Source organism: Schistocerca cancellata, chromosome 3 (assembly GCF_023864275.1).
Source record: "Schistocerca cancellata isolate TAMUIC-IGC-003103 chromosome 3, iqSchCanc2.1, whole genome shotgun sequence".
NCBI classification, from domain to species: domain Eukaryota; kingdom Metazoa; phylum Arthropoda; class Insecta; order Orthoptera; family Acrididae; genus Schistocerca; species Schistocerca cancellata.
In genome coordinates this window covers 168,816,599-168,839,762 of record NC_064628.1, presented here as the reverse complement: position 1 = coordinate 168,839,762, position 23,164 = coordinate 168,816,599, and the positions used below count along the sequence as shown (strand labels likewise).

Here is a 23,164-nt window from a genome sequence, read left to right as displayed (position 1 = left end):
CTGCGAATGTGTGGAGTTTCTGTATAGTCTTGTGGTGAGTTTGTGGATTACCTCCGTGAGAGTCTCAAGTCGGTATTCCCGGTGAAGGTCCGCGATGCGTGTGTATCGTGGAGCATTGCTTATGATTTTGAGTACCTTGTTTTGTATGAGCTGCAGACGGCGCAGGCGTGTAGGCGCAGCGTATCCCCAGACGGGAGCTGCGTACGTCATCAGGGGTCGGATAAGTGTCATGTACATGGACCTCGACACCCTTCTGTTCAGTGTGCTACGCCTGTTGAGCATAGGATAAAGCTGTTTGAGCCTCGCGCTAGCTCGGTTGGTCATGTGTTGTATGTGGTCCCCCCAGAGTAATTTCCGGTCCAGCCAGACACCGAGGTCTTTGACTTTCTCGCGGAAACGTATTGGGCGTGCATGTAGAGTTATTGGTCTGCAGTAGCGGTGTTTGCGCAGTTGCTTCGGTCTTCTCGTGAACAGAACGGCTTCGCACTTGTCGACGTTTACTCTAACACGCCATTTCTCCAGCCAAGGCTCAGCCACTCTGAGTGCAGTCTGTAGGCGTGACGTAATATTTGATGGTTTCCAATCTTGCGCAAGGATGGCTGTGTCATCCGCGTAGATTGCCATCATTGTGTTGTGTGTGGTTGGGAGATCGTTTATGTAGAGGTTAAACAGTAGGGGCCCTAGGATGCTTCCCTGGGGTACTCCCGCGTGTATGCCATGTCGTGTTGACTGTTTTCCCTGCACGTCAGTGTTGAAACTCCTGTCTGTGAGGTATGAGTGTATTAGACGCAGCAGCCCGTCGGGGAATCCCGCGTCGCTGAGTTTGCGGATGAGGCCGTTGTGCCATAGACGGTCGAAAGCCTTTTCGATGTCCAGGAACACTGCCCCTGTAGCTTTGTTTATGTTGAAGCCATGTGTTATGTGTTCAACGACCCGTAGGAGTTGTTGTGTTGTGGAGTGGTGATTTCTGAAGCCAAATTGCTCCGGTCTCAGGATGTCATTTGTTATGCAGTGCCTAGTGATGCGTTTGAGAATCACCTTCTCAACAATCTTACTGAGCGAGCTCAGAAGGCTGATGGGTCGGTAATTTTGTGGGAGGCTGTGGTCTTTCCCCGGCTTCCTGAACATCAGGACCTTGGCCGTCTTCCAAAAGGCGGGGAAGTGTTGGTGTTTTAGTATGGCATTCGTTATGTGTGTTAGGTATTCAGTTGCTTTATCCGTGAACTCCTGGAGGACACGGTTTTGAATGCCATCATGACCAGGGGCTTTCCTAGCAGCGGAATGCATTATGGCCCAGGAGACTTCGGCTGTGCTAGCATGTCGAATGTCGTCGCGCGATGGTTGGGCTAGAATGCGTGTAACCTCTTGGTCAGTAGCAAGTGTGAACGCTGGATCTGATGGTACCAGGTTCGGTGTGAATGACGCTGCGAGTGTTCGGGCCATTAGTTCTGCTTTCTCTTCCGCTGAGTATGCTGGTCCGTCGGGCCCTTGAAGTGTTGGCGTGTATATTTTCTCCCTGGTGAAGTGTCGGGCTAGTTGCCACACGCCAGGTCGTGTGGTGTCCAGCCCTTCGAGTGTGTGGTTCCACTGTTGTGTTCTGCCTGTGGTCTCGGGAGTTTCACCACAAGTCCCAGACCCCCTTTCTTCGCTGCCTTCGTTTGTCCTTGTTAACAATGTCCCTGTATATCTCCTTATTTTCCCTCTCCACCAGTCTGCTGGGCAGCTGCCTTCCACTGCCCCAGCTCATGCTGTTCCTGTATTCTGCCAGAAGCCAGGATCCATGGCTACCCTTCCTTCTTGGGCACAACCTGTTCCTGGCGATGAGCTGTCCCTGGCCTCCTGGGTAACACGCTTGCACTGTCGTATCTGGTACCAGCTGCTACCTCGCCCTCTCACACCACTATTGGCTGGCTGGCTCCATCGGTTTCCTCAACTCCTGGCAGCCGCTGTTCGTCAAACACCTGTCTCCCACTGGCTGGTGGAGCCCTGCTACCTTCTTCGCAGCAAGCCTATGTCAACACTGCAAGGCACGTCTTGTAGTCTCCGCACTGGGCGCCTGTCGCAGTCTGTTCCAGCACCATCAGTTCTCTCACCACCATCCCTGGCGTCTCCTCGGTTTCCAGCATCACTGGCACCTTTCACGCAATCGAATTTCACACCACAGGCCCGCATGCTGCTGGCCCGTGCGCCGCAAGCCACTCTCCATCCTCCAACATTGACTCCTCCCTGGTGATTCCTGTGGAATCGGTTCCAGATTCCTGCATGCACGTTCTAAATACTACTGTGACATATCGTCTTTGGCCAGAGGTCTGTGGCATACAGCTGATGGCTTACGTTACAGCTACACATATTACAACAGAGGTCTGTGAGTTCGTGGCTCATCTTGCCTGCGACAGAGAATGCAATGTGTGAGGGCCCCACATCTACCTCTAGCTCGCATCCATGATCCACGTGACACAAGACAACTTCCCTGTATTCCTCCGCCGGGCAGCCTTTATGCGACACTGCCAGCAGCTCGCCAGTGAACGTGAATTTTGTTCCCGACATCGTCGTCTCCACATCGCAAGTGCTCTCGTCAGAGAGCAGTACTTGCCTGTGAAAGCAGAGTTATCGCCAGTGCCGCTGCTAAAGCCTGTGACAGTGTGTCTCAATAGTGACCGAGAAGTACTCTGTTTTTACATTCAAGAACTGTTACCGTGTTTACAAAACACCCTAATGAGGTCAGGACGATCTTTACGTTCCTTTTACGCGGAAACTGTTGCTAAAGTTATTCTGTATTTTCTTTGTAATAAAGTTCTATTGTTCTTAGCTACCGGAGCGTCGTACTACAGAAATGAGATACGAAATTAAAGGACTGGCCTCAGATGATGCCAGTAGTTAGAGCTAGAGGCTCTGTATGTGGCACGAGTATTGTTTGTGTAGCTGTTAGTGCGTTCGTGTGACAGATTTTATGCCTGAAGTAAAGATGTGAAGGATTTTGACATTTTAATATTTTGGTAGAGTTATAGACCGTTTTGTTTTGATGTGAAACCTAAAAATACATACAGTATTGAGAGATCAGCATTTATTGTACGCAATGGCCAGACAAAGCATAAAATTCCTGAAGAGAATCAGAGGACATAAACATCCAACCGAAGGAACGACGTTGAAGTTATAAGCTAAGTCTAGTATCCACAAAATGTGAGTTTTAATGATCCACATAGGGTCAGAAAACACTCTAATTTGGTAGTCAACAAGCAACAACTGAAAATGTTTCCATAAGATGAGGCTCAACAGCGGTCAAGTATTTTATAAAATCCATTTTAACAATCAGCTGTTTATTTGTCCCATTATTCATCTACCGGTTTCGATTAGTAATCATCATCCCCATGATACAGGGTACAACAGATTAGATAAAAGCATCCAATATTACGTCTTCATTTGAAGCTGAACAATATCGAAATTATCAAGTGAAATTGTGCAAACACCTAAGACAAAGTATTTCATGTGTTTGTACAATTTCACTGGATAATTTTAATAGTGTGCTGCTTCAAAGGAATATGGGATGCTTTTAAGTAATCTGTTGTACCCTACATCCTGGATGATAGTTAATAACTGAAACCGGTAGATGACTGATGGGCCAAAAACAGCTGATGGTTAAAACGCACCCAAAAAGCAGATCGCAGGAGGAACACTAAGAATAAAGGCTTGATTTTACTTTCTGAGACTAGTATGTAGTTTCTGTCACAGTTTTCGTTTCCTTTTTATTTCTCTTTCGAAGAAAAAATCATAAATTATCAGAGGTTTGTTACAATCAGTATCATTACAAGTGTTCGATGCGGTCTTTCTCAGAAAGGAAGTGAGTTCCAAAAGTGGATCCGCTCCTGTGAGAGCCCCTTCTTTACTTCCAACTTCTCACCAATGTCCAGAAACTCCAGCTCATCGTCTGACGTTACTCTTGGCCAATGCAGCGGCGCGTCATTCGGTGTTGGATTTCTGCAAAATATAAACAAAATAATGCGGTGAGGCAATTCCTGAATTTCTAATACAATTCATTCAGCATTGGCGCTTGTGTCGTGTCTGTTGTTCGTAAAATATTTGGATTAACAAAACCTCCTTCACAAGGTTGGGTACACTATCTACTGCATAATACATTTGGAAGCCTGCGGGTTCCTTGTCATATGTATTTTAGTGGAGGTTACATGTTCATTCTAATACCGATTTGCTCCATCTAGACACAAAGTATACACTGATCAGCCAGGACATTATGACCACCTACTCAACAGCCACTATGACCACCTTTGGCAGTGATAACAGCGGCTATGGAACGCGGCATGTAAGCAATGAGGTCTTGGTAGGTCGCTGGAGGGTGTTGTACGACACCTGCGCGCACAAGTCACCAAATTCCCACGAATTGCTGGGAGCGATGAGCTCTGACATGTTCAATTACATCCCAGATGTGTTCGGTCGGGTCCAGATCTGACGAGTTTGGGGGGGGGGGGGGGGACGTCAGTTTATCAACTGGAACTCGCCACTGTGTTCCTCGCACTAATACAGCACACTCCTGGCTTTGTGACATGACGCACTGTCTTGCTGAAAAATGTCATTGCAGTCGGAAAACATAATCTGCATGAAGGGGTGTATGTTGTCCGCAACCAGAGCACGATATTTCTTGGCTGTCATGGTGCCTTAGAAGATCTTCACTGGACCCATGGATGCCCACGTGAATGTTCCCCAGAGCATAATTGAGTCGCCACCAGCTTGTCTCCGTCCAGCAGTACAAGTGTCAAGAAGCTGTTTCCCTGGAAGACGACATTTTCGCGCCCTCCCATCGGCAAGACGGAGAAGGTATCGGGATCCATGAGACCTTGCAACGCTCTGTCACTGCGCCAAAGTCCAGTGCCGATGATGACGTGCCCATTTCAGTCGTAGTTGCCGAAGTAGTGGTGTTAACATTGACACGTGCATGGGTCGTCGGATGCGGAGGCTCGCCATTAGTAGCGTTCGGTGCACTTTGTGTTCAGACACAGTTGTAGTCTGTCCAGCATTAAAGTCTGATGTTAATTCCCTACAGTTCGCCGCCTGTCCTGTTTTACCAGCCTGCCCAGCCTAAGTCGTCCGACATCTGTAACGAGGGGTGGTCGCCCCACCTCAGGACGTCTGGACGTCGTTTTCCACGTGTTGAAGACACTGACCACAGCACTTCTCGAACACCCACCAAGCTGTGCAGTTACCGAAATGCTCGCGTCGAGCCTCCTGGCCATCATAATCTACCATCGGTCAAACAACGATACATCGCGCTTTCTCCATTCTACACTAGTACAGCATGCTTACTGATACTACAGGCACCGTGCGTGTGTCTCAGTAGCTGTCATTCTTAGTCAGATAACGCTGCTATCGCCTGGACGGTTTCATGTGGATAGTTGGTCAGTGGTCATAATGTTCTGCCTGATAAGTATGCATGTGCCCATCATGCTTAATATGATTTCATTTGATTTATGAGAACCGTATTCTCACTATACAGCACGAGGTGCATATACAGGGTGTTACAAAAAGGTACACTTTCAGGAAACATTCCTCACACACAAATAAAGAAAAGATGTTATGTGGACATGTGTCCGGAAACGCTTAATTTCCATGTTAGAGCTCATTTTAGTTTCTTCCACCTACGCTCAATGGAGCACGTTATCATGATTTCATACGGGATACTCTACCTGTGCTGCTAGAACATGTGCCTTTACAAGTACGACACAACATGTGGTTCATGCACAATGGAGCTCCTGTACATTTCAGTCGAAGTGTTCGTACGCTTCTCAACAACAGATTCGGTGACCGATGGATTGGTAGAGGCGGACCAATTCCATGGCCTCCACGCTCTCCTGACCTCAACCCTCTTGATTTTCATTTATGGGGACATTTGAAAGCTCTTGTCTACGCAACCCCGGTACCAAATGTAGAGACTATTCGTGCTCATATTGTGGACGGCTGTGATACAATACGCCATTCTCCAGGGCTGCATCAGCGCATCAGGGATTCCATGCGACGGAGGGTGGATGCATGTATCCTCGCTAACGGAGGACATTTTGAACATTTCCTGTAACAAAGTGAAGTCACGCTGGTACGTTCTGTTGCTGTGTGTTTCCATTCCATGATTAATGTTTTTGAAGAAAAGTAATAAAATGAGCTCTAACATAGAAAGTTAGCGTTTCCGGACACATGTCCACATAACATATTTTCTTTCTTTGTGTGTGAGGAATTTTTCCTGAAATTTTGGGCGTACCTTTTTGTAACACCCTGTAGAGACCGTTTGGCTGCCTCGAACAAATCGGCACTAGAAATTCCGCTAAAATACACATGAGGAAGCCACAGGCCAAGAAATGTACTGTGCAGTAAATAATAAATTAAAGTAATTGATCGAGGATTTCTTAACCGAAATATTCAAACGTACATTCTGTCACAGAAAACAATAAACGATTTATAAATGAGATAAAGTGGAGGTAAGATCGGTGTTGTACGTCGAATTAAAGTAGGAGAAATGAACATGATCACGAGATATACGAGTAGATTCCATCAAAGATATTCATATTACTACATTACTAAGAAAGGAGAAATGTGCGGATTAAGCTCACTTAGAAACGATGAAACTTTTCAGTAATAGTTGTCATCAGTTCCGTTTTTTTAGAGTTCATCAAAAACAGAATCAGAGACATCTACCTGAAATTTTGGAGGACTTCATTTCTCTGAAGATGGCGGCACCGGTCGCTCGTGGTTTGAACTACGCGAGTCACTGATAGTCAGGCGGATCCGTAACTGCTCGAAAGCAGCCAACTCTTACAGAGATTCAACGAAGACAGGTCCAAGGCGTGCACATCTCGCTCGGTGTGGGCCTAAGTATGCTCCGCAGAGATTTGGTCAAATGAACTGTGACCGCATATGAACCTACACTTATGTGGGGTGTTCCTCAAGACCTTCTGACACATTTAGGGAGTGATGGACGGATGCAACGTGTTGTTTGAGACACAGATTCAATTGGGCGTGGGAAGCGTGACGTGCTGTAGGTGAACAAATGACCGAGTGGTAATAGTTCCTGTAAAGATGTGATTCCAATATGGCGACTGGTGCGACATACGCGTCGCATTGGAATACCACTTTCATACGACCGTGAAAGGATGACAGAAGTATCAACGGGTACATGAACAAGCTACCCTCATGAATGGTGTGCTGTTGACACGCAGAATCCATCGGCTCATGCTTTTCCAGGCAAACTCGTACCTTGCCGTAAAAGCGTGCCAGCATCTATATACATATATTTCTGAAAGATACTGCGAAATGAATGGCAGAGGGTGCTAACCATGGCACCATGTATTAAGTTTTATTCCATCTCATTTACGTTTGTAGTCCGGGAAGAATGATTGTTTGCATGTTTATGCGCGCTACTGGAGCGAGAGTTAAGAGGATTAAGTATGCTTTAGGATTTCCGATTTGATATTGGTTCTTCAAATATGGCAAGTAGGGTTTCACTGGATATTTGGCGACTACCTTCTAGTGTTGCCACATCATTTTCTCCAGCATTTCAGAGATGCTCTGCCATGGATCAAGCAATATTATGCTGATTTTCTTTGTATGTATTCAATATCCTCTGCTAGTTCTGTCTGGTATGAGACCAACACACTTCAGTAGTATTCAATGATGGATCGCAAGAGTGTTTTTTTTTCAAGAAATTTACTTAACACAAAATTGTCCACTGTCCAGCCAAGAAATTGTGCGAGGTCATCCAGGGGAAGCACCATCCTACCCATGCGCCCCTCCCTCCCTCCTCCCTCCCTTGACAGCGTTGCTGCCTCTGGATCACGGGGTCCTGGGTTCGATTCCCGGCCGGGTTGGAGTATTTTCTTTGCGCTGGGATTGAGTGTGTTGTCGTCATCATTCCATCATCATCATCATCATCATCATTCGTGACTAGATTGGACCGTTTAAAAATTGGGGTTTTGTACGGGCGCTGATGACCGCGCAGTTGAGCGCCCCACAAACCAAACATCACCACCATCATCATCATCATCCTTCCTTGACCATTAAGGTACAAAACACCGCTCCCCCTCCACATCCTTTAACCAGAGCAGTTGAGTGACCGATGGCAGTTTTGTGCTGTGCGCTATAGGGGAGGATCACGTTTATTTGGATCAAAATATTAAATTTATTATTATTCAAATTACCTGAGTTTGGTCCTACTACTCTCGGCGCCACAAGAATCAGCGTCGTGTTGCGTCACATCGACATCAAGTCACATCAACGTCATGATGCTCTCGGCATAATGGTGGCAACTATTACGAGATATGACACTTTGACGTTATGTATTAACTACGTCACGGCATACTACGCAAAATGGCTGCAACTATTAACGTAATTTATGATTTGGTGTCCTTTGACATTGCAGTGAGTACCTAAATTAATGACATCATGACGTATTATACTAAACCGTTGGAAATATTAATGTAATTTATGGTGTAAGACACTGTGACAATGCAGTGTGAGGCTAAATTAATAGCTTGCTGCGACTTGCTGTGTTAAGAAGTTTATAACTGTCTGCCACGTATCCTCGTCTGGCAGGAATCATCAACCATTCAAGGCCTCATTTAAGCAACCGAAGGCATCATAATCTCACAGGGACCGATCAGGATTATAGGGTATTGTCGACAGTTGGCTCACTTGCACGTAACGACATTTGCGATGTGGGGACCTGTATTGTCTTGAAGACCACAGTGGAACTTGGAGCTCCATTCTGCAGCTGATAGACACTATTCATTCGCCAATGGTGATGGATGCCTACCAGTGTTTTTCCTTGGCCAACCAAGAGTAGAAAAACGTTGGGTTGGTCCCTTTTGGACGCATTTGATAATAACGCCGCTGTAGTTCACTTTTCACTTTTACCACACGAACGTTGGAAGGACACTATTGCCACCCTGATCCCTTGCCTACGCGTCAGTGTTTAAATACCCACACTGGAGGCACGCGTCGTTGCATACGCGTTGCAGTAACGCCCTCAAACGGAACTTTTTGAGCGCCCCTTACAGTAAAATGTATGATGTAAAACACTAGTGTGACCTCGTAGCAAAATTCTGTGTGCACTGCAGCTTTATCGATTTCCAAGACTTTCAACCAAAACGCACATATATACGATATTTATAAGGATTAGCACAGTCAGATGTTGTTCCTAGCTAGGCATACGTGAAGGCTTGAACTTATTTTATTTTATTTCTGACTTGACCACAGCTGCTCTAAATTCTGCCATTACTTTCTCTCAATGCAGATTTACGATTTCTCAAAATTTCATTCTGATGACACCATTAGAGGGCGTCGAAACCTAGGTAAACTGTGCCAAACAGTTATTTGAAACCCGTTGGCTGCGTAATTCCTATGTTTGAGAAACAGCACAGTGCTTTAAATATACACATAAAGGGGTGGCCGTAACCGAAGAAGAGGCGACCGAAATAAATCGAACAACTAACACGACGCCCGTTCACTATCCGTTCCAAGCAATTGTAGGGAAATTTCCATTATTGAAACAACGTTTGTGTAAACATTTCTGACACGACCGACCAGAATCCTGTCAGAAAAGACAGTGCTACTAAATCAAGCATTCAGGGAGTGACATACAGTCCACGTTAATAACACCAACCCTGTCGTAAACCGCGGCTACTACACGTTCACTAGCGGAAGTCAGTTGACAGCTCTGCAGATAACCGTTCCTAACAGTTTAAGCGCCAAGCGCTACCCTAACCTCCCCCGTTTCTCTTTATGCCAATAAGAAATAAACTCTTCCTACTCCCCAACCATCCCGCTTTTAATACTAGAGCTCATTTGTGGACGACGTAACCTTTGGCAGGCAGAAAACAATATTTAAACAAATAAACTATTCCTACACCCCTATATTAATAGTGTGTGGCCTCGCCTTAAGACTCCTAAACAACTGTGGGAAAATCTGAGTAAGTAAAGTTACTGTAGCTCATTATTATAACAATAAATGGTTCAAATGGCTCTGAGCACTATGGGACTTAACAGCTGTGGTCATCAGTCCCCTAGAACTTAGAACTACTTAAACCTAACTAACCTAAGGACATCACAAACATCCATGCCCGAGGCAGGATTCAAACCTGCGACCGCAGCAGTCGCGCGGTTCCGGACTGCGCGCCTAGAACCGCTAGACCACCGCGGCCGGCTCATTATTATAACAAAATAAGTCGATTCTGCAGTGAAGTATTCACGAAAAAACACATTCCTCATCCCGTAATCACACAACGGCAGAGATCTCAACCCTCAATTACTAATAAGAGTTACACTTCTGGAAATGGAAAAAAGAACACATTGACACCGGTGTGTCAGACCCACCATACTTGCTCCGGACACTGCGAGAGGGCTGTGCAAGCAATGATCACACGCACGGCACAGCGGACACACCAGGAACCGCGGTGTTGGCCGTCGAATGGCGCTAGCTGCGCAGCATTTGTGCACCGCCGCCGTCAGTGTCAGCCAGTTTGCCGTGGCATACGGAGCTCCATCGCAGTCTTTAACACTGGTAGCATGCCGCGACAGCGTGGACGTGAACCGTATGTGCAGTTGACGGACTTTGAGCGAGGGCGTATAGTGGGCATGCGGGAGGCCGGGTGGACGTACCGCCGAATTGCTCAACACGTGGGGCGTGAGGTCTCCAGAGTACATCGATGTTGTCGCCAGTGGTCGGCGGAAGGTGCACGTGCCCGTCGACCTGGAACCGGACCGCAGCGACGCACGGATGCACGCCAAGACCGTAGGATCCTACGCAGTGCCGTAGGGGACCGCACCGCCACTTCCAAGCAAATTAGGGACACTGTTGCTCCTGGGGTATCGGCGAGGACCATTCGCAACCGTCTCCATGAAGCTGGGCTACGGTCCCGCACACCGTTAGGCCGTCTTCCGCTCACGCCCCAACATCGTGCAGCCCGCCTCCAGTGGTGTCGCGACAGGCGTGAATGGAGGGACGAATGGAGACGTGTCGTCTTCAGCGATGAGAGTCGCTTCTGCCTTGGTGCCAATGATGGTCGTATGCGTGTTTGGCGCCGTGCAGGTGAGCGCCACAATCAGGACTGCATACGACTGAGGCACACAGGGCCAACACCCGGCATCATGGTGTGGGGAGCGATCTCCTACACTGGCCGTACACCACTGGTGATCGTCGAGGGGACACTGAATAGTGCACGGTACATCCAAACCGTCATCGGACCCATCGTTCTACCATTCCTAGACCGGCAAGGGAACTTGCTGTTCCAACAGGACAATGCACGTCCGCATGTATCCCGTGCCACCCATCGTGCTCTAGAAGGTGTAAGTCAACTACCCTGGCCAGCAAGATCTCCGGATCTGTCCCCCATTGAGCATGTTTGGGACTGGATGAAGCGTCGTCTCACGCGGTCTGCACGTCCAGCACGAACGCTGGTCCAACTGAGGCGCCAGGTGGAAATGGCATGGCAAGCCGTTCCACAGGACTACATCCAGCATCTCTACGATCGTCTCCATGGGAGAATAGCAGCCTGCATTGCTGCGAAAGGTGGATATACACTGTACTAGTGCCGACATTGTGCATGCTCTGTTGCCTGTGTCTATGTGCCTGTGGTTCTGTCAGTGTGATCATGTGATGTATCTGACCCCAGGAATGTGTCAATAAAGTTTCCTCTTCCTGGGACAATGAATTCACGGTGTTCTTATTTCAATTTCCAGGAGTGTATATTGATTTCCCTCAAGATTCCAAAGACGCACACGGGAATACCGACCCGAACATTTAGTACATAAACTAACAGTAACTTGCAGACAGCTCAGGCACCTAGCTGCCAGTAACCGTCGGAGAAAGAAGTCCTACACCCCCGTGACAGTTTAGACTCTCCAACACTGGATAGGATTGGTACAGGAAGATACTTCCACTTACTTTAGTAGGCGTTCCCACTATCAGCAGTTGCCTGTTCTCAGATTCCACAAATTGCCAATCTTCGCCTTCCCATGGCTTTGGCTATGGTTCCCATCCACGCTGCTCTCGGTCTGTATCGGCTGCTTTTCCCTGGCGGAGACCAGTTAAGCAAACACTGCGACCAACTTTGTTCTTCCATCCGTCGGACGCGTCCATACCATCTCAGCGCTGGAGTATCAATCGTATGTTTGACTGTTTCCAACACATCCATCTCCATTCTTGCATATTCACTCCTCACTCTATCCATGCGGGTCACTCTCGTGCTTCACCCTAGCCCGTCTATTTAGGCAGCCTCAATTTTTTCCATTTGTCTTTCGTTCAATGTCCAACACTCTGAGACATAAGTCACAATGCTTTCAACCACAGCACATAGAACTACTTTCTCAGTACGTCTCGATCTAATAGCCAACCTCGCTTGACTTATCCTATGGAACATGTCCAAGTCACACTGTCCAGTCTTATTAATCAGTGAAGCCATATACTTGAACACTTCCACATTTCTTACTCGGCCAGACTCCTAATCCTTCCCTCACCCACTTCCAGCAAGATAGTCTGTGTTATCCATACTGACTATTAGTTCCATTTCCTTGTAAGTATTCATTAACTTTTTCATTCGATACATGGCATCATCCTTATCTAGAGCCATAAGTACATGATCGTCGGCAAACAATAATAAATGTAAACTCTGATGCTGTACTGCCACAACCAAACTTCTGCACTGAATATTCCACTACTAAAGAGCAACTTCTAAATACAACTTAAATAATGTTGGTGACATAGAACACATTTGTCTTAAGCCTTTACTAGTTTTAAAACTTTCGTATATCTTACAACCAACCTTCACAACTGCCTCGTATTTGTGGCACATCCAAAAATGGTTCAAATGGCTCCGAGCACTATGGGACTCAACTGCTGAGGTCATTAGTCCCCTAGAACTTAGAACTAGTTAAACCTAACTAACCTAAGGACATCACAAACATCCATGCCCGAGGCAGGATTCGAACCTGCGACCGTAGCGGTCTTGCGGTTCCAGGCTGCAGCGCCTTTAACCGCACGGCCACTTCGGCCGGCGTGGCACATCCTTCCCACCAACTCTGTTAATGCACTATCCGCTCCAACTTTTTCCAGTGCTGTCCACAGAAACCCCCTTGCCACAGAATCATAATATTCTTCTAAATCAACAATCACCAAAGGGAGATCTTGATTTTTGCGATCATTTTCTGACGCATCTAGGCTACACGAAAAATGTTATCAACGCAGCTTTTCCCGCCAGTAAAACCTGACTAATCCTGCAATACAAAAATCATTTCTTCTGTATGCTGCTGAAGAATCTATTCACCGTAGCATTACATGTACTCTCCTGTAATTAGTTGGATCTCTCCTGCTTCCTTTCTTACAATGACTATTATGTATGATATCTTCCATTCTTGGGGTACTTCATCCCCTTCAACCACCTTATTAAGACTAGTATTAGTACTACTACTACTTCAGGACCTCTTCTTCTTCTTCTTCTTCTTCTTCTGTAGTGGTCAATCCAAGGATTGGTTTGCAACAGCTACAATGGCAGCTTGTCTCCATTCTGTGCGTCTTTCAGCTTTTCTCTTCATTTCTTTATAGGTGTTACATCCCACATCTTTCACGATTTGATCCATGTACCTCAGTCGTGGTCTTCCTCTTGGTCTTTTCCCTCGACATATCCCTCTATGATTGTGTTCAGGAGTCCTTTATGTCTTAATAGGTGGCCTGTAAATTGCACTCTTCTTTTAGCAATGAAACTCCAGAAGCTTCTCTTCTCACCTGCTCTTTCCAGAACCACTTCGTTTGTGATCTTGTCGATCCATTTTATTTTGAGCGTGCGTCTGTAGCACCACATTTCAAAAGAATTTAGCTTCTGGTCTTCCTCTGTCCCGAGAGTCCATGTTCCATACCCATAGCATGCCACACTCCACACATATGATTTCAAAAATCTTTTCCTGATTTCAAGGCTGATGCTCTTAGATGTTAATATGTTTTTCTTCTTGTTAAAAGCAGCCTTTGCTTGAGCTATTCTACTTCTCACTTCTGCCTTGCTCCTTCCATCCCTGGTAATATTACTACCCAGATAAGTACATTTATCAACTTGTTCAAGCAGTTCATTGCCTACATGAACTTGGACTTTCACTTGATCTTCTTTGTCGCATGCCATTACTTTTGTTTTTGCTTTATTAATTCTCATATTATATTCTTCACCCATAACTTTATCCATTCTATTCAGTAGGACTACAAGATCTTCTTCACTTTCAGCCAGGACAGCTATATCATCGGCATATCTTATCATATCTATTCGTTGGCCTCTATACTTCAATAATTCTATTACTATACCTCCAGGAACGGCTGTCTTCCCATTTTTAATATTTATTTTTTATTTTTTTATGTGCCTGGTAAACTTCACTGTCAGGCACCTCTTCCACAGGACCAATCTTCACTTCATTCTGCTCTTATCGAAACTCTTCCGAGTCCTCTGTAAGAAGACGTTTAAAATGTGTCTTTCACTCAGAAATGATAATCATTGTAGCTCCTTTTCTAATTTTAGCAAGAGTTTTCCCTTGACGACGCTTCTTATGTCGTATTGCATCCAAGTAATTGTTCTGCGTCGGCTCTTTATTAAAAACAAACTAATAAAATTTTTGAGGAATCCTCTTTGTGCCAGGGATATAGCCGTCTGGAGCCTGGAGAGATACTGCTGTTGTTGCTCAAGGTACTGAATACACATTCCGCCTACACAGGATTCTATGGTCGTGGAGAAGCCTCCAGCAGTTCCATTGCTGGTCTGTCTTAACCCACAAATCGCGGAAGGCGTGTTTATGAAATGGGTAATTGTCCAGCATTTCAGAGACCGACATGAAACACGCACGGATGCCTGGCAGACGGGCCCACGCACAGAATGTAGTATGCAAGTGACCTTAGAAACGTAGAAAAATTACTTTTATCACATGTATGCTCATGTATGCCATTGAGCTTGTCTGTGAGATGCTGTCTTTAACAAAATCCGTTTATACTCGCAATAAAATGCATTATTTAATAACAAAGAAACTCGTCCACCACAATATAATCATTAGACACTGTGTTTGGCCAGATTTATCTTCTGCGTCTCATGTATCGTTTGAGGTCCAACAACGTCTCGTCTACGACAGTGTCATTGAAGATGAGGCACAAACCGGTTAGCATCAGAGTCAAGTCCAGTTCCTGAATCTGTCGAGAGAAGTAATCTGTAGATATGGTACTACCTACAAATCGCTATTTAATTTTTTGTTGTTGTTTTCTTGTAAGGTGGTAAACGCAGCACTTCGTTTGGAAGACGTCCGTATTCTTTGCATGTAATGATTTCCCCTTATAGTTCGCACTCTTCTGGACAAATTTTAGAGTAAATACGTTTAAGATAGGTTTCATGATAATTATACACAACGTCAATGTATCTATTTATCCAACCCAGTAACAGCCTGACGAGCAAATCTCAAACTAATCAATTTTTACGTGATACACGATCAAAAACGCCCTTGAAATTCCGAATCGCTTACGGAAACATGGGGTGAAAGAGATAAGTAATTATAGAATAGATTGATCACCTCTGGTAATTACAGGTATTCGTATTTTACGACAGCATATTAACATCAGCCTAGTGGAACTGTAACATACATATTCGCGTACGAGTTTAACGTTATCTGTTGTAACGTCTGTAAGAGATCTTAATATTTTTTTTTTCTTATTGATAAATAGATAGATAGTTGTTCGACTCTCATACCAAATATTAATGTGAAAAGTATTTAATACTGATGGATAAAAGAAGCTTTACGCTCTTCGTTTATTAGTTTTAGTATTAGTTACCTTTCGTTGTTCTCCTGTCCTGGTGTTAAGACGTGTTGCGTAATTTTAAAGTGAAATGGTGTTATACAATCAAAGCAGTTCATGACCAATCTGATTTACTGATTTATAATACTACGGATCACAGCTCCTATAACTCTGGGAGATTATTATTATTTTAATTTTATATGGTGAATTTATATGGAGGCGACGATTGTCACGACGGCGCTATTTAACGATACAGGTACGTGAATGTGATCATCTCTTTCCCTTCGTTGCCGCCAACGTCAACTTCGATGGTCTTTCCGCGACATTCAGAACCTGCAGTCTTTCTTTTCATTTAATTTGGAAGTCCGATAATTTTCCTTCTTATATGAATAAATGCATTTAATCACAATTCTTTTTATCTAGGCTATCTTGAATGATAGTACTTAGAACGTACGTACCTCTATCCCGATCGTACATTCGCATATAACTGAGTATATTTATGACCCATTTCCTTTCGGTATTGATTCTTATTTTGAACCACTCACTCGTGAATGTACGTGCCCTCTTATTTTGTGGAGTCAGTTGGTCGTATTCTATAATAACGTTTCTTGTAATACCCAGTGCCTTAATTTCGACAATTGACCTTTGCCTGTGTCGCAACGGCGCTTCACGCGAAATACTTATCACCCGAACACCATAACAACTCTCATTTCGAAATTACGACACCGGCTGACTAAGCTTCCAACAATTTAACTGGGCGGTTACACGTCAGAGCAGTGTCTAATTCGTAAATCGAGGAGTCACGAACGAACCTGTTAGGTTACGCAATTTCTTTTACCCGTAGTGCCAATACAAACTTTTAACGTGTTATAACGTGAAGTGGCATCATGATCGCGTGATCAACCTTTAATACATACACGGCTGTTTATAAGGCTCCAGCTATAGTCACAGGCATCAGTCTGTGATCTTGCAACTCAGTTTTCATCCATCCTTAAACTTTTTGAACTATGGATTTTTCCACCATACAATGAGAATAACGTTATCCTTCACATCGTCTCTTGAATATAATTACTCTTTTGATTGGGAAATGGGTATACGTAGCACATCCTTGACCAAAGCACTTGTAAATATGTATTATTTCCCAAAAATGTCATATGCAATGATAAATACTCGGAGTTATGTAGTACATAAACTCAGACGGGTAAACAAATGCCTTCCGAGGTTTGTTACCAATGGCTTAGCTTAGGGGGTTGGGACCATACTTATATGTGAATAGGGCGGTAATTTGTAACGTCGGGTGAACTATTTTTATACGTAACCATTCCTATCTTCACATTCCACGTTTGCTTTCCCACTACTACAATAAAATTATCGCCTTAAAACGCTGTACAGCAAGATTTATAGCGTATGTGATACTGTGGGGGGGTGGGGGGGTTGCGCTAACAGTTCTTACTTTCCGGACTGGGAGTCGCGACTCGGGCGTTCGACGGTTGTGTTACCGGGCCTGTTTGGGCGGCAATTCTCCGAAGCGCGCGACGCACAGATTTGCCAGCACGACAGCGTGCCGTCTGTTCATATTTGAACGTTGTTGCACCAATTTTTGACACAACCAGCCATCTTGAGCGATTTTAATATTAATGAAGCGTATCACAGCAGTAACGTTTAGCCCCCTCCTCTCGGTAGTCCGTCTTGCAGGCGTGACATTGTTTTTGTATATATGTGGTATCTTTTCTTTCGGATATGTCCGAAAGAACAGACATCACACATAATTAAGGCGATGACGGCCAGTGATCCCTTCAGTGAAGATGCACACTAAGCACGAATTGGCGAGTTGTCTTGATTAATGAGGCTAGTGAACAGGGTCAGTGCGTCAATAGTTTGTGGTATAAGTTGAGAATTTGGGTTTGATGTGAGGCATATTAGGATTGTCCGTGCAGTTGTGGTGAAGACTGTGTCCGGATGGCGAAGCAGTCAGCACATCTGCCACGTAAGCAGAAGACTCAGGTTCGATTCCTAGTCCGGTACTAATTTTCAACTCATCCCACTGGTATAAATCAATGCCCTCCGGCAGCTAATGCCTTTAACTCCTTCGAGTCTTGATCGGTGTCGTCTGTTGGTTGGGGAAAATTAACTTTGATACTCACATTGAATTATTTAAATAAGGAACTTTTTAATTACTCAGTTGAACGGTCTGTGTTAGGTATCAGTCATCTCACCAGAATCATGAATATGCAATCGGATTTTGAAAATTAATTTTATATCATTCTCAGTCTTTTGTGGCAGTGGGAAGGGCAGCATGCTTCGCTTCGCCACGTGTTGTGTCTGCCCACTAAATGTCAAATTGTAAGAATATCTCATAAGAAAATTCCAGCACTGAGATTGCAATGTTGTTGAATAACGAGGACAAAAGTGACACAGGTCCACAAAATATAAGATATAACATAGCTCGGAGTATTGCTATGGCTAACGACAATGCAAACGTGAATTAAAAAGAGATGATGGCCCTTGTCGTTGGTTATTCTGCAAACTAATCGTTATAGGAGAGCGAAAGACACTAGTATTTGTCAGTGCCAAAATCTGAGAAGCGGTTCTTAATCTATCGAGTCATAAGTGTACAGTTTATGTGGTCCAGTATACCTAACAGCAACGTATTAACAATTGCAGTGCTTTTACTGACGTCCAATCTCTGTGTATTAGGGACATTAAATCCTAACGCATCTTTTTCATTTTCAAGGGTCTGATTGCTGTTATATTTGGGCTTTTTCCTTTTCAATAGTTTGATTCCTATTATATTTGACAGAATTGTTTAATTATCGAGATAGTATTGTCTGTCAGTTACAGGTTCTCTTTTTCTTTTTTTCTTCTGATGACTGAATACGTACCCTGTTCTAGCGAAGTCTGTCCAGAGTTTAGTCATCGTCTTCACGACTTGAGTATCCTTTGCTGGCAGCTCTCCGTATGTTGCAATGTAGGGGTTCTTTGAAAATAAGTATAAGAGTTCGTCTCCATGTGCGGCACCTGAAACATAGTATGCTATAAGCTTTACACCTTCTTCCTTTTTACTTTGTATGAGTTTTATGTTATAGATATAAAAAACGAAATGTGGAAGTAGCGTCAAATAGCGAATATTACGGACAGAAACAGAAGTGGTTATTGATCCAGCAACATCTTGGCTCCGACGGCGACCAATAGAGTGGTACCATGCCGTGAAACAGGCCCTCTCAGTAAGGTGGCGTAAGGTCGTCGCACTGAGCGGAGTTTATGTTGAAAAATATGGTTTTGTAGCCCAAACAGTGCAGAATAATTAAGTGTACTGGAATCCTGAATGAAACGAAACTCCTCTCAAGAAAAAAGAATGTTTTGCATTACTTATCGAATACCGCTCGTAATATTGCGTAACGATGGTGTAACAGAGTGAATAGAAACGGACATCAGGATTCACTATCAAGAGCCGGCATAAATTTGTGCACACGGATATTGTTACTCAATGGACTTAAAAGGGTGTTTGAAGATAATTCTTACACAAAGGTCTAAAGTTGCCGTTATCGCGACAAAAGTGGATATCTTAAGACGCTACAACAAAAGCCACGGCAATAACGCTCGTGACTGTTATGGCACAGTCGTTAATGAAAGAGATGGATATGCAACAATGAATAACGAAACTTGTTCAAGCTTTGCCGCCAGAGATCTCAGACAAGAAACTTGTAACTGTTGATTCTATCAAGAACGACAGAAAAATGTGACACATTCACCAATATTTTGTGTCCAGTATAGCACGACTTTCTTATGGATGGGCTCGCAGTTGTGGGAAGCGATTATTGTCAGGCTTCTATGGCAGAAAATAGAGGTGTAGCGTGTGAAACGACAAATCAAAACGATCTAGGTCCTGTATTCTATACCAGCCACTAATTAGATTTGGGAAAATATCATCAGCAATGGTGGTAGAGAACATGCAGTTTGAGAACTTTTCATTTTGCAAAATCCGTTGTTAAAGAGGGCGGAGAGATGGAGCCTCAGGGCATCCTCTCGCCCTTGGGGTAGGAAACGGCCTTTTCAGTGATAAGAACCAAATATGACCGATGGAATGAGAGCGCAAAAACCAAAGGAAACTACTGCATTAAGACGCAGAATGTGTTCAAAGTAGCATTGCCTGCAATTGAAACTGTCGTGACGATATCTCCTTGGGAAGAAATTCTGAGTTAGACGCTTATTCCGATGTCCAGAAGTTGACTGCCAAGGAGGGGATGGTCACGAGAAGATGATTTAGAAACCAACGAAACGGTAACACTCTGCCGGTGTAAGAGGCTTGAAGCTGATAAGAAAGCTAGAAAATCAGAGAAGGCAGATGCAATAGCTCACTTTATTGTAAAAGCATTGGTTCAGTTTCCACATTCCATAACAGCAAATAAGGAATGAGTTATGTGATGTAGAAACTCAACTAAAATACACTCCTGGAAGTTGAAATAACAACAGCGTGAATTCATTGTCCCAGGAAGGGGAAACTTTACTGACACATTCCTGGGGTCAGATACATCACATGATCACACTGACAGAACCACAGGCACATAGACACAGGCAACAGAGCATGCACAATGTCGGCACTAGTACAGTGTATATCCACCTTTCGCAGCAATGCAGGCTGCTATTCTCCCATGGAGACGATCGTAGAGATGCTGGATGTAGTCCTGTGGAACGGCTTGCCATGCCATTTCCACCTGGCGCCTCAGATGGACCAGCGTTCGTGCTGGACGTGCAGACCGCGTGAGACGACGCTTCATCCAGTCCCAAACATGCTCAATGGGGGACAGATCCGGAGATCTTGCTGGCCAGGGTAGTTGACTTACACCTTCTAGAGCACGTTGTGTGGCACGGGATACATGCGGACGTGCATTGTCCTGTTGGAACAGCAAGTTCCCTTGCCGGTCTAGGAATGGTAGAACGATGGGTTCGATGACGGTTTGGATGTACCGTGCACTATTCAGTGTCCCCTCGACGATCACCAGTGGTGTACGGCCAGTGTAGGAGATCGCTCCCCACACCATGATGCCGGGTGTTGGCCCTGTGTGCCTCGGTCGTATGCAGTCCTGATTGTGGCGCTCACCTGCACGGCGCCAAACACGCATACGACCATCATTGGCACCAAGGCAGAAGCGACTCTCATCGCTGAAGACGACACGTCTCCATTCGTCCCTCCATTCACGCCTGTCGCGACACCACTGGAGGCGGGCTGCACGATGTTGGGGCGTGAGCGGAAGACGGCCTAACGGTGTGCGGGACCGTAGCCCAGCTTCATGGAGACGGTTGCGAATGGTCCTCGCCGATACCCCAGGAGCAACAGTGTCCCTAATTTGCTGGGAAGTGGCGGTGCGGTCCCCTACGGCACTGCGTAGGATCCTACGGTCTTGGCGTGCATCCGTGCGTCGCTGCGGTCCGGTCCCAGGTAGACGGGCACGTGCACCTTCCGCCGACCACTGGCGACAACATCGATGTACTGTGGAGACCTCACGCCCCACGTGTTGAGCAATTCGGCGGTACGTCCACCCGGCCTCCCGCATGCCCACTATACGCCCTCGCTCAAAGTCCGTCAACTGCACATACGGTTCACGTCCACGCGGTAGCGGCATGCTACCAGTGTTAAAGACTGCGATGGAGCTCCGTATGCCACGGCAAACTGGCTGACACTGACGGCGGCGGTGCACAAATGCTGCGCAGCTAGCGCCATTCGACGGCCAACACCGCGGTTCCTGTTGTGTCCGCTGTGCCGTGCGTGTGATCATTGCTTGTACAGCCCTCTCGCAGTGTCCGGAGCAAGTATGGTGGGTCTGACACACCGGTGTCAATGTGTTCTTTTTTCCATTTCCAGGAGTGTAATTCCGCCCGGACAGGCTATGAAGGCCCAACGTTACCGTTCGGCCGCCTTGTCATCTTGACCCACAGGCGTCACCGGATGCGGAAATGGAGTGACATGTGGTCAGCACAGCGCTCTCCCTGCGATATGTGAGTTTACGAGACCGGAGCCGCTACTCCTCATTCAAGTAGCTCGTTAGTGCGCCTCACCAGGGCTGAGTGCGTCCCTATTGCCGACAGCGCTCGGCAGACAGAATGGTCACCCATCCAGGTGCCAGCCCAGCCCCAAAGGGCTTAACTTCGGCGATCCGACGGGAACCGGTGTTACCACTACGCCAGCGCCATTGGTAAGTGATGTGCAAAGGAGATACAGATTTCTGTTTAGATTAAAATACAGTGTGTTTCACAATTCTTGTTACAGTCTTCTAGGTGCTGAAAGGGGGGACATAGAAGATAACGTTCTGACAGGGAATACTTGTCCAGAAATCTACCGCTTGGATATGAAATGAGTTTGAAGATCGGTTCACTTATAAATCTCTCGCTACGCAATACGGACACAGAGTGAGAGGAAGCCTTCCTGATCAGTTCCTGTTGCAATTATGACATCACATATCATTTTCATCCAACTACGAAAACGGCTGCTAGAAAGTGTCTCGTTCGCAACTAGGAGGCTAGACTGTGGTGATCTACGAACTCGGTGCACTCTCGACTTTGAGCCAGACTTCTTTCGTCACGCAGAGCAGAACCCGACGACAACTGCTCGAAACACTGCCCACGGCTGTAGAGCAAACAGGTCAGAGCTCGTTGTCTCCAATGCGTTCTTTACCTGCTACATCCCGTGCGAGCTATTATTGGGAATTATGAAACACACTATAGATAATAGCAGACACAGCAGAAAATGATACAACGGTGGCAGGAATACTAAGAACACTAAGATTGGGCAAATAAACCAAAGAAAGACGAAAGTATTGAGGAACAGGAGAATTGAGATCAGCGATAAACGTTAGATTAAATTATGTGCGTCTCATGGTTGTCGAAATGACTGAATTATGCTGCTAGGGAAACAGAATAACATGCGATGAAATTTTGGAAATTTGTGGTAAGGTCTTATGGGGTCCAAACTACTGAGGTCATCGGTCCCTAAGCCTACACACTACTTAATCTAACTTATACTTTGGACAACACACACACCCATACCCAAGGGAGGACTCGAACCTAAGGACGGTGGAAGCCGCACGGACCGTGACAAGAAGCCCCAGACCGCGAGGCTACCACCGCGGCACATGTGATGAAAGAACCAGACTAACACAGACAAAGGGGGTACTCCTTTCGACAGTACCTGACGGTTACTGCTGAGTGTATTTGTTCCTCCAAAATGGCATCCCATTCGAGCAAACCAGTTGCATCTTTACCTTGGCCGTGCGGTCTAGGGGCCTTGTCAAGGTTCGCGCGGCTGCCCCCGTCGGAGGTTAGAGTCCTCCCTTGCACATGGGTGTGTGTGTGTTGTTCCTAGCG

At 45.6% G+C, this 23,164-nt stretch overlaps 1 protein-coding gene across 1 annotated transcript in view; it reads right to left on the bottom strand.

Moving 5' to 3' along the window:
• Positions 1-3,691: 3,691 nt before the first annotated feature.
• Positions 3,692-23,164, bottom strand: part of LOC126174797 (juvenile hormone esterase-like) — a 130,125-nt gene continuing 110,652 nt past the window's right edge. Inside the window, exons 9-10 of the mRNA XM_049921168.1 lie at positions 18,685-18,820; positions 3,692-3,975 (exon numbers count right to left, since the gene is read on the bottom strand). Of these exons, the coding sequence (XP_049777125.1) occupies positions 3,828-3,975; positions 18,685-18,820 (284 nt within the window). The 3' untranslated portion in view covers positions 3,692-3,827. The remainder of the gene's footprint in view (positions 3,976-18,684; positions 18,821-23,164) is intronic.